This window comes from Carlito syrichta, unplaced genomic scaffold, assembly GCF_000164805.1.
Source record: "Carlito syrichta isolate Samal-C Ts95f unplaced genomic scaffold, Tarsius_syrichta-2.0.1 Scaffold90671, whole genome shotgun sequence".
Classification (NCBI taxonomy): Eukaryota; Metazoa; Chordata; class Mammalia; order Primates; family Tarsiidae; genus Carlito; species Carlito syrichta.
The window spans coordinates 12,209-23,336 of NW_007034767.1; the positions used below are offsets into that span (position 1 = coordinate 12,209).

At 50.3% G+C, this 11,128-nt stretch overlaps 3 protein-coding genes across 4 annotated transcripts in view; 2 read left to right on the forward strand and 1 right to left on the reverse strand.

Annotated features, from left to right (window-relative positions):
• Window positions 1-2,243, forward strand: part of CCT3 (chaperonin containing TCP1 subunit 3) — a 14,351-nt gene extending 12,108 nt beyond the window's left edge. The window contains exons 6-8 of the mRNA XM_008059113.2: window positions 962-1,207; window positions 1,487-1,618; window positions 1,907-2,243. Coding sequence (XP_008057304.1) covers window positions 962-1,207; window positions 1,487-1,618; window positions 1,907-2,011 — 483 coding nt within the window. The 3' untranslated portion in view covers window positions 2,012-2,243. The remainder of the gene's footprint in view (window positions 1-961; window positions 1,208-1,486; window positions 1,619-1,906) is intronic.
• A 4,326-nt stretch (window positions 2,244-6,569) lies between these two features.
• GLMP (glycosylated lysosomal membrane protein) lies at window positions 6,570-9,210 on the forward strand. 2 transcript variants are annotated; one of them, XM_008059122.2, is made up of 6 exons: window positions 6,570-6,692; window positions 7,187-7,444; window positions 7,628-7,828; window positions 7,957-8,175; window positions 8,642-8,895; window positions 8,999-9,210. In XM_008059122.2, the coding sequence occupies exons 1-6, from the start codon at window positions 6,573-6,575 to the stop codon at window positions 9,162-9,164; spliced, it is 1,218 nt and encodes a 405-aa protein (XP_008057313.1). In that variant the 5' UTR covers window positions 6,570-6,572; the 3' UTR covers window positions 9,165-9,210. The 2 variants fall into 2 exon arrangements, with proteins under 2 accessions (XP_008057313.1, XP_008057322.1); XM_008059131.1 differs by having other exon boundaries at window positions 8,789-8,895; window positions 8,999-9,204.
• A 1,531-nt stretch (window positions 9,211-10,741) lies between these two features.
• TMEM79 (transmembrane protein 79) overlaps window positions 10,742-11,128 on the reverse strand; it is an 8,991-nt gene continuing 8,604 nt past the window's right edge. The window contains exon 5 of the mRNA XM_021712840.1: window positions 10,742-11,050. Within this exon, the coding sequence (XP_021568515.1) occupies window positions 10,837-11,050 (214 nt within the window). The 3' untranslated portion in view covers window positions 10,742-10,836. The remainder of the gene's footprint in view (window positions 11,051-11,128) is intronic.

Here is an 11,128-nt window from a genome sequence, read left to right on the forward strand (position 1 = left end):
ATTTTGATTTATTGTAGAGATGAGGTCTCGCCAAGTTGCCCAGGTGGGTCTTGAACCCGCGGGCTCAGGCAATCCATTCACCTCGGCCTCCCAAAGGCGTGGAATTACAGGCTGGGCCACCAAGCCTGGCTGTCTTAGTCATTTTTAAGCAAACACTTTAGTAACGCTGGCTATATTCACAATCTTGTGCAAAAATCTACAGAACTTTTTGTTGTATAAAACTGAGACTCACCAGGTATGGTGGCTTATGCCTGTAATCCTAGCACTTTGGGGGGTGGAGATGAGAGGATTACCTGAGCCAGGGGTTGAAGACCAGTCTGGGCAACTTGGCAAGACCTTGTCTCTACAGTAAATTAAAAAAACTAGTTGGATGTGGTGGCGCTCGTCTGCAGTTCCAGCTGCTTGGAAGACTGAGGTGGAAGGATTGCCTGAGCCAGCAGGTTGAGGCTTCAGTGGCCATGAGCATACCACTGCACTCCAGCCTGGGTGACAGAGCGAGACTCCAACTCGAAAAGAAAACAAAACTGAGACTGTACCAATTGAACAAGACGCTTGTTTCCTCCTCTTTGGCAACCACTGCTTCCTTACTTTTTAACTTGAAATTATATGACTGTTACTTTTTTTTTTCTCATTGAGGCAAGTAACTTTCCCAAAGGCACAGAGCTAGTAAATGGGAGAGTTTCCATGACATCATCCAGCCTACTAAAGGACACAACTAGGAAGGGGTGAAATAGGGTATAGCTCTACCTAGTGTAATGGACAAAGATCGAACTTCATGGTTGGGGTGATGCTGCCTGCCCTCTTGCAGTTATGAGTTCTTCCCTGCCCAACAGGGGCTCCAAGGACCTTTCCCCGTTGCCCTTCTTGGTCTCCCAACCTTGATAGCATGTCCTTTTGGTGCCTTTGATTTCCCCGTGAGTTGTTGAACCTTGGCTTCATACTGTCTGTTTGCTTCTCCAAGGAAGTGGAACGCAACCTCCAGGATGCCATGCAAGTGTGTCGTAATGTTCTCCTGGACCCTCAGCTTGTGCCAGGTGGTGGTGCCTCTGAGATGGCTGTGGCTCACGCCTTGACAGAAAAATCCAAGGCCATGACTGGTGTGGAACAGTGGCCATACAGAGCTGTCGCGCAGGCCCTAGAGGTCATCCCTCGAACCTTGATCCAGAACTGTGGGGCCAGCACCATCCGTCTACTTACCTCCCTTCGGGTAAGTTTCTTTCTATGCTGCTGTCTTGATGGGGCAGGGAAAGCTGTGTTGGGATTAAGGGGATGGCTCATATCTGTCTGTTCAAGGTTTCCTTATAGTTTGTTCCCTTAAAATCATTCTCTTTTAATCTTTTACTTGTCTGCTGTCATTGCCATTTCCCCTGTTCCTTCTGTACTGGTCCAGTATTTTGGGTTTACTTTTTTTATCTGATGCTCCCTATTAACATACTTGTTCTCAGTATTTTCCCCCTTTAACTATTTCTGCTTGCTTTAACTGCAGGCCAAGCACACCCAGGAGAACTGTGAGACCTGGGGCGTAAATGGTGAGACGGGTACTTTAGTGGACATGAAGGAACTGGGCATATGGGAGCCATTGGCTGTGAAGCTGCAGACGTATAAGACAGCAGTGGAGGTGAGATATCCTGAGACACTGCTTGCTGTTTATTTTCAGATAACCAGAAACCACTGTGTTTGATTTAGTCTTAAAGGGAGAAAATAAACAAGTAAAAGGCAGAGTATTCCTCTAAGGTCTCCAAGGAATTCCATCCCCAAACTGAGGCATTTTACATTCAAGACTCTGAAAAGGCAGATTTTAGATAAAATGGTAATTCTGTGGGAGGAGCTAGGTGATAGGTCTAAAAGAAAACAGTGTCCTTTCCTTCTCTGCTGACCTCTTTGAGTTCTGTGGTTTTTCTCCTAGACGGCTGTTCTGCTGCTACGGATTGATGACATTGTCTCAGGCCACAAAAAGAAGGGCGATGACCAAAACCGGCAAGGTGGGGCTCCTGATGCTGGCCAGGAGTGAGTGCTGGGCAAGGTGACTTCAACACACAGAACCAGCAAGAGTCTCCCCCTTTCCTGAGCCAGAGTGCCAGGGACACTGTGGACGTCTTTGTTTGGAAGGGATCGGGTTGAGGGGCAGCCCCCAATCCTTTTCTGTCCCAGCTGAGTTTTCCAAAAGGCACTGACATGTAATTCTTCTCTATTGTAAGGTTTCCATTTAGTTTGCTTCCGATGATTAAATCTAAGTCATTTGAGAGAGTTGTTATGTGTTTTTCAACCGTGGGTCATATCTCTATTTCCTGGCAGAGAGAGGCAGAAAACTTTACTGGGGAGGGAAGAGACTGAAATGAGGTCAGTCTGTTTGTCTTCTTGAAAGGGTGTTTTCCAGACTTCTCCATAGATCTTGGTAAGATGCTTTTGGCATTCAGAGGATAATACTGTAAAGCTTATGAAGCATCACTTTGCGTTCACCACCCAAAGAACAAGAGGAACCTGTCTACACCATGGGTGTTTCCCACCTGCGGTTATATGTAGAGCAGCACCCACTCCATCCCAGGGCTCTGGCATTTGTCCTAAAGGACATATAACATCTCTTGTGTAATTTTCCAGAATTCTCCCTACCTTACCTGGAGCTTTCTGCCCTCTCAAGGTTATTTCTGACAGTCTATATTTTGGCTTTCTGGCTTGTTCTCATGCCAGTATTGTGTCACAGTCAGATCTCTGCCTTTCCTGCTAACAGAAACAAGATATTTAAATCTCATATTTTTAGCCTGGTGTGGTGGTGCACGCTTATGGCTCCAGCCACTTGGAAGGCTGTGGTAGAAAGATCGCCTGAGCCTAGCAGGTCAAGGCTGCAGTGGCTGGGAGTGTGCACTGTGACTAAAAAAAAAAAAACAACTTTTTTTTTCATTTTTGCCTTATTTTTAAACAAGGAGGGAATAAGTCTGAGTAGTGGCCCTGAGATGTTAGAGGTGGTTTAGCCAGCCTTTGATTTCTTCAGTGTCCTTCCTCTTGGCTTCTGGGCCTTCCAGCCTCCCTTTGTCATTGTGAGTCATATGTTCATCCTTGTTCATTTCTTCCCTGACAACCCAACTTAGTAAGTTGAATACTTGTTAGAATGACAGGTGCTGTATAACAGATGTGTTCCAGTCATTTTGCTTGTGTTCATTGATTGATCCTCACAACGACCCTCTGTAATGTTATTCCCCATTTTGTGAGAGGAAATCTAATGCATAGATGAAGTAACTTATTCAAGGATCACAGAGCTGGTAAATGGCAGACCTAGAATTCGTAGGTGGGCAGTCTGGCTGTAGAATGCATGCTTTTACAGCTGGCTTTCCTGAACTGAGGTATGGGTGGAAAACGACTTGTGAGTCTCTAGAGACCCTTTCTGCTCTGTCCATACCAGGCTTTAGCTTCCTGCTTAGCTCAGTCCAAAGCCCTCAGCTTTTACTTGTCTGCAAGGGGCTTGAAAATAGGCCTGCCTGCCTTTTGCTGAAACGCCTGCCTCTTTACTTATAGAGTTAATTCCCTCGAGGCTTTAATTCTTCAGAGATAAACAATGGGCTATTTTTAAAATAAATTAGGAAGCAAATCAGATCATTCAGTATTGCCCATAAGACCTGAGAAATTATGGAGGGCCTAAGAAAAGCTGGTCATCTGTGGGGTCTTCCTCCCACTTGTCCCTTTTCTAGGTCCTATTTGGTTTCTGTTCTTGGATGCTATAGTCTTCCCTGCTATTACTGGTACCTGTAATATCTGCTATTTCTAAACCTACGTGAACCTTTTTGGCATGTTAGACCGATCTGGACTCTTCAGTTTAGGTTTCAAAGCCCTATTTGTTCTCCTTTTTTTTTTTTGAGTCAAAGTATCCCTCTGTTGCCCAGACTGGAGTGTAGTGGCATGCACTCATGGGCACCGCAGCCTCGACCTACTAGGCTCAGGCTATCCTTCTGCCTCAGCCTTCCAAGGAGCTGTAAATACAGGCGTGCACCACCACACCTGGCTAATTTTTTTATTTATTATAGAGACTCTCACCATGTTGCTCAGGCTGGTCTCGAACCCCTGAGCTCAGGCAGTCCTCTCACCTTGGCTTCCCAAAGTGCTGGGATTATAGGCGTAAGCCACTGCGCCTGACTTGTTCTCTAAAATTTAACATAGTGTTTAAATGCTACCATGCCACTTCTGCATATAAGTCATGCACATCCTCCATTACTTTAAAATCATCTCTAGGTTACTTATATAACTTCAAACTATGTAAATAGTTGTACTGTTTTTTTGTTGTTTTCCTTGAATATTTTCAAGCCCTAGTTAAATCTGTGGATGAGGAACCAGCAGATACAGAGACACAACTGTACTTTTTTCCTCAAGAAAAATAAGTTTTTGAAGAAACAGTTCATTTCTAGAGTAGCCATTTGGAAGAAAGAAATTGAGTCCCTACTTTATTTTATTTTATTTTTTGAGTTGGAGTCTCACTCTGTCGCCCAGACTGGAGTGCAGTGGCCGCTCCCGGCCACCACAGCCTCAACCTGCTGGGCTCTGGCGATCCTTCCGAGTAGCTGGAATTACAGGCATGCGCTACCATGCCCGGCTGATTTTTTGATTTATTGTAGAGATGAGGTCTCGCCGCTCAGACGGGTCTCAAACCCGTGGGCTCAGGCAATCCACTCACCTCAGCCTCCCAAAGGCGCGGGATTACAGGCTGAGCCACCGAGCCCAGCTGAGTCCCTACTTTATTAAACAAAGCTAATACCAGGAAGCTGAAAGATGGAAATAATTGCAAGAATACTAGAGGAAAATATGAGTTCTAAAATATGTCAGAGATGGGGGAACTATATACAAAATTTGTATGGCAAAAACAAACAGGAGGGAGGATGTTTGCAACAATACAGGAGTTAATTTCCTTTAAAGAACTTTTAGAACTTGCCACTTAGGAAGAAAAGGCCTGTAGAAAAACAGGCAAAGAGGCTGGGCATGGTGGCTCACACGTGTAATCCCAGTACTTTGGGAGGCTGAGACCGGAGGATGGCTTGAGCCCAGGAGACCAGCTTGGGCAATATAGAGAGACGTCAGCTACCCAGGAGGCTGATGCAGGGGGATCGCTTGAGCCCAGGAGTTGGAGGCTACAGTGAGCCGTGGTGGTATCACTATACTTCAACATGGGCAACAGAGTGAAACCCTGACTCAAAAAAAGCAAAGGTTATAAAAAGCTCGAGTGAAGCAAAAATCAATGAGTAAAACATGAGATGCTAAATTTATTCATAGGGAAATATAAACATACAGCTTGGTAAACACTTGAAATGAGTGCACCCTCAAGCACGAGGTTGAGTTTCAAATGGTAAACCTCACATAAAGGGCAGTTTGACCTGGCTATTCCATTCCTGGGTGTTTAACCTTTGGAATTGGTTATGAATATATACGAAATGCTGGCATTTCAGCATTTCTCCATGGTTGAGGCAAGGATATTCCAGCATTCGTTTGCCACAGTGAAATGTTAGCTACATCAACAAGATCCTGGTTAGACAGACACATGAACCAGGCGCAGTGGTTCATGTTGTAATCCCAGCACTATGGGAGGCCGAGATGGAAGGATTGCTTAAGCCCATGAGTTCAAGACTAGCCTGGGCAACACAGTGAAACCTCATCTGTACAAAATATTTTAGTATTTGGTAGTGCATGCCTGTAGTCCCAGCTACCCTGGAAGTTGAGGCTGGAGTTTGAGCCTGTGGTGAGCTGTGATGCCACTGCACTGTAGCCTAGGTGACAAAGTGAGATCCAGACGCAAAAATACAATCAATAAGCCCATGGAATATTACCCTGCATGGAGAAAGACAGCTCCAAGGGCATTGATACAAAGTGGTCCTCAACATATGAGTGAAAAAGCCAACTGGAGAACAATGCTTGGATGTCACTGTGATGTATACTAATTTGTATTTCCATTTTTGAATATACAAAGGATACATAAACTGGTTTCTCAGGGGAGGAGTCAGATTGCTGGGGAATAGGGATGATACTCTTTGGTACCTTGAATTTTGTACTATACGCATTTATTAGTCAAAATCTAAAATTGAGCAAAACTAAAAAGTATGCATTCAACCAGCTGTGACTTCCCTCTTTTGTCAGGTATTTCCGTTACTCTCACTTCCTGTTTTCTGAAGTATCTTTTTTACAATAAAGTTGTGAACTCTTCCAGGACAAGACCCTGAATAAACTGGGTGTTCGAAAAACATTAGATTGACTAAAAAGTACTATCTCGTGGAATTCTTTCAAATTCCTCTGGACCTTCCTACCACAGAGTTGCATTGTTGGTGTTGTGTATGGATCTTACCCACAATAGATTACTGTGCAGTGGGACCGCCTGGGAGGAGCGCCTGAGAGTATGGCTACGTCTGAGCTAGGATGTCTTGCTTGCCAACCCAGTTGGGGATGATATACTCCCAACCATTCCGACTTCTCTCTAACTCATGCTGAAATCTGCGTTAAGGGCGGCTATCTCTTTAAGGGGCCCCGCCCTTGAGCGAGATCAGCTGAGTCGGAGTCACGTGGCGCTCCGCCGCCTCTTCCGCGAGCCAAAGTTGCAGCGCATGTGCGGCTGTGCGCTTCGCTGCTGGGGCTGGGGGCCATGGGCCCCCGGCCCCACGCTCTTCTTGGGTCTGCTTCTGTCTGCCGCCCCATTTGGCCTGCACGGAGAAGAAACCCGCCAGGTGAGGGCTCTGGGGCTGGAGCCGCAGAGGTTTCAGCAAATGCTCGCCTTGCTAGGTGGCTGGAGTCGGACACTGCAAAGGATGGTGGTGGAGGGTGGCTGCCAGGAGGCGGGTTCTTCGGTCTGGCGGGAAGCGGGGGTCGTGGGGCACGGCCACAGGTGAGACGGATTGTGTAGTAGGACAAGTGTGAAGTCTGGACCCAGACTCTGCCCTGGATGATGCAGGTCTAGACAAGTGTTGGATTTTTTTCCTCCTTCCCGGCCCTGTGCCCTGGCCTCCTCCTTACCAACGTGGTGCGGCCCTGGCTCTCCCCCTACCCCCTTCTTCATCTGCAGGATCCTCTTAGCTCCCACATACATTCCTCTTGTTAGACCCCAGGGTCCCGTTCTTTCCCCGGCTTGTCCTAAGCCCCCTCCCCGCAACCTCCCGCTTCTACCTTTCTTGTGCCTCTCCCTGATCCTGTCCCCTCCACCCTCTGCTACTTCGTGTTCCAGGTGTCTCTGGAAGTCATTCCTGACTGGGAGGGCCCCCCTCAGAACCTGCTTCATATCCGGGCAGTGGGCACCAATTCCACACTGCACTATGTGTGGAGCAGCCTGGGACCTCCAGCAGTGGTGCTGGTGGCCACCAACAGCCCCTACAGCACCCTGAGCGTCAACTGGAGCCGCCTGCTATCCCCTGAGCCTGACGGGGGCCTGACAGTGCTTCCCGAGGACAGTGTCCAGTTTTCTTCCGCCCTTGTCTTTACCAGGGTGAGGAGGCTGGGGGAGGACCAAGAGGAGCCCAGAGGAGCGAGTTCATCCCAATTAAAGGGAGAACTGAAGACTGGGAATGGGTGGAGTAGACTTAGATATGAGAGCCTGGGGGTGGGAGGCAAATGGGAGGGGTGACTCAGGAGGAAGCAAGCCTAGTTCCACCCCACCCCCACCTTCCAGCTGCTTGAGTTTGACAGCACCAACGTGTCTGATCCGGCAGCAGACCCCCCAGGAAAACCGTATCCTCCATACTCCTTGGCTGATTTCTCCTGGAACAACATCACCAACTCATTGGATCCTGTCTCTCTGAGTTCCACATTTCAAGGCCACCTGGTGAATGACCCTACCAGGGCTTTTGCCAATGGCAGCCTGAGCTTCAGGGTAAGGGTTGGGGAATCAGAAGAAACTCAAGAAAGCTGACTTCTGAGGGTGGGGGTTGGTGATGGAGGCGACCCTCAAACACCAGCATCTGACTGCTTCCCACCCCTCCGGGGCTTCCTCCAAACTAGGTCCAGGCCTTTTCCAGATCTGGCCGACCAGCCCAACCCCCTCGCCTCTTGCACACTGCAGACACCTGCCAGCTAGAGGTGGTCCTGGTTGGAGTTTTGCCCCGAGGAAACCGCTCCCTGTTTGGGCTGGAGGTGGCAACCTTGGGCCAGGGCCCTGACTGCCCTTCAATGCAGCAGCAGCACTCCATCGACGATGAATATGCACCTGCCGTCTTCCAGGTCAGGCTTCCAGTGGAGAGGCAGATGAGTGGGGAATGTAGGTGGGACCCTGTTAGGACCTCAGAGAATCATTCAACCATGTACCATTTAGCAATACTCTTTGGCTCCTTGAAGCGCTAGGCATTGTGCTAATGAACCTGACCCAGCCTCTGCCCTCAGTGTTTGACAGACAGAAGGCAGTGCGGTGTGACTCATGCTCTGGCAGGTGGGGATCTACAAGGACCTGGGGCCAGAGGAGGGAGCTCAGTGCAGACTTGCAGGGCTGGGAAAGAATTCAGTGCTCATCCGGTCCAACTGCCCCTTTTTACAGAGGAGAAATGGAGGCTCTGTCTGAACTCAGGGCTCCTGCTGCCCTCAATACACTGCCTGTCACTACTAGTGACAGGTGGAGCTGGAAGAGGTGGGGAAGAAGAGGTTGGATAGAAGTTGGTCCTTCTCACCCTGCCGGGTTTGGTTTTCTCCCCAGTTGGACCAGCTGCTGTGGGGCTCCCTCCCATCTGGCTTTGTGCAGTGGCGACCAGTGGCTTACTCCCAGAAGCAAGGAGGCCGAGAATCTGCCCTGCCCTGCCATGCGTCCCCTCTTCATCCCACCTTGGAATACCCTCTTCCGCAGTCACCCATTGTCCGAGCCTTCTTTGGGTCCCAGAACTTCTGCGCCTTCAATCTGACGTTCGGAGCTTCCACAGGCCCTGGCTACTGGGACCAACACTACCTCAGCTGGTGAGAGCCAGGGCCCAGGCCAGGGGATGGGAGGGTTGAAGTAGAGAAACCTGGGTCTCTTCCCTCTTAAGCCTGCTTACCTCTCTCTCTCTGTTTGTTCTAGGTCAATGCTTCTGGGTGTGGGCTCTCCTCCAGTGGATGCCTTGTCCCCGTTAGTCTTGGGCATCATGGCAGTGGCCCTTGGGGCCCCAGGGCTCATGCTGCTGGGTGGAGGCCTGGTTCTGCTGCTGCGCCATAAGCAGTACTCAGAGTACCAGTCCATAAATTGAGGTCCACTCTCGAGGGAGTGGAGAGGGAAGGACTTGACTGGACCTGTGGGGGGGGGTTGTTGTTTTTTTTTAGTCAGAGTCTTACTCTGTCACCTCAGCCTTCCAAGTAGCTGGAACTACAGGCATGCGCCACCACGGCCAGCTAATTTTTTGATTTATTGTAGAGATGAGGTCTCGCCAAGTTGCCCAGGATGGTCTTGAACCCATGGGCTCAGGCAGTCCTTTTGCCTCTGCCTCCCAAAGTGCTGGGATTACAGGTGTGGTCCACCACACCCAGCTTGAACCTGTCTTGATGTACTTCTAGCCTCTGGAGGTGGGAGAGTCACTGTTCCAGCCAGCCCCTCCCTTCTCCCATCTGACTTTTCTTTGGAACCTCAGAGACCAGTGTCAACTTCCTGGGGATCCTCAGGTGGGGCTTCCTTCATCCCTTGGGGAGGGGCCAGGACCAGGGCTCCTGCTAAAGGAAAGGTCCCTGTGGTCTTGCCTTCCTGAATCTCTCTCTGCTTCCCTTGGATGGGACGCACAGACCTAGCTGAGAGTCCTTTTGAATGGCTGGCTGGCTGCCCTGGAGGGTAAGAAATAAGACTTATTTTTTTCACAGGGCTTCAGTCTCTTGATGTGTGAGTCTTGTTGGGCTGTTCTGGGTCTGGTTCCAGAGAATCAACGGGCTGAGAGATGGGCTTGGAAGGCAAGTGTCTGTCTGAGGCTCCGTTTCCTCCATGAAACCAAGGTCTCTGCCAGCCACCCTCTCCCATGTGGAGCTGGTACATGTTTGAATCGAACGGGAGAGACACACTGGGTAGACAAACAGGAAAAGAGCCCACAAGGGCTGTGGTGGTAATTTATTGTTAGACGCACACTCGCACCGCGTTAACATCAGCACTGCCTGCCAGCCACTCACCAGACACCAAATATGTGGGCGTACACACACACACACACACACACAACCAACCCAACCCCCTTCTTGGGAGGCAGATTTCCCTGCCTGCGCCTCCCTATGGGAGAGGAGTGACTTCGGGGGCAGTTTAGGGAAGTAACAGAGGCCTAATAGGTTGAAAGGGAGAAGGCAACCTCTGTAGACTGGGGCAGCTGTGATAGTCTTGACTGAGGCTAAAGGGCCCTAAAGCCAGCCACAGAGGGTCCTGAACTCAGACCCCCAGGAAGGTTTTCGCCAAACGCGAAAGTCCTATTTGATCTGCTGCCTAGCCTGTCTTAGGCCTGCTCGGTATTTCCAGTCTCCATGAGGCCCTCTGCTTAGACAACCAGCATGGGATTGGTCAGGGTTTTGGCTGTGGCTCTGCCCTGCCTCACTGGAAGCTGGGGAGTGGGGCTGACTCCAGCGTGAGTGAGCCCTGGTGGCCATGCAAGGAGTCTGCTCAAGAAGGAACCATACCTCTCCCCTGGTTCTGGCCATATGCTTTCAGCGTTCTTAAGGGACACGCCCCTCCCCCTTATTTCCCTGCAGGTAAACTAAGTCCGTCCCCTATAACTGACCTGGGCCCAGGAAGTGAAGGGCGGCACCGGCCAGAGGAGAGCTCTCCGGTTGGATAGGGCGGCAGCAGGGTTCCTCCCACCAAGGTGCAGGGCTGGGGGCGAAGTCCGGGCCCACACCAGGCTCAGAACCGAGTCCTGAGCCCACTCCGCTCGCCCGAGGGCAAGAGGGCGGAGCGGCTCAGCCCCAGGGGCGGGGCCTGTAGTCGGAGGCGGAGCGGGCGTGGTCCGGGTAGTCCAGGCGGCTCTCGGAGGCAGTGAGCATGCGCTCGGGCTCCACCACGAACATGTAGTAGAGGTTCCACACCAGCATGGACAGCAGCGGCAGGAACGTCAGGCCGTAGCCGAAGCCTCGGAAGGAGCGGCCCACGGCGAAGGTCAGCCAGTATATTAGCCTGCGGGGCAAAAAAAGAGTCGGGCTACTCTCGAGGAAAGCGGTCAGTTGGTTGGCAGTAGGGAGGGCGGGGGGGGGG

What these genes read in the sequence shown, in the direction of transcription:
- GLMP (XM_008059122.2), top strand. Translation starts at nt 6,573, where the DNA reads ATGTGCGGCTGTGCGCTTCGCTGCTGGGGCTGGGGGCCATGGGCCCCC. An exon ending in ATGGCAGCCTGAGCTTCAGG is followed by an intron (nt 7,829 to 7,956) that starts GTAAGGGTTGGG and finishes CCTCCAAACTAG; the next exon opens with GTCCAGGCCTTTTCCAGATC. An exon ending in GACCAACACTACCTCAGCTG is followed by an intron (nt 8,896 to 8,998) that starts GTGAGAGCCAGG and finishes TGTTTGTTCTAG; the next exon opens with GTCAATGCTTCTGGGTGTGG.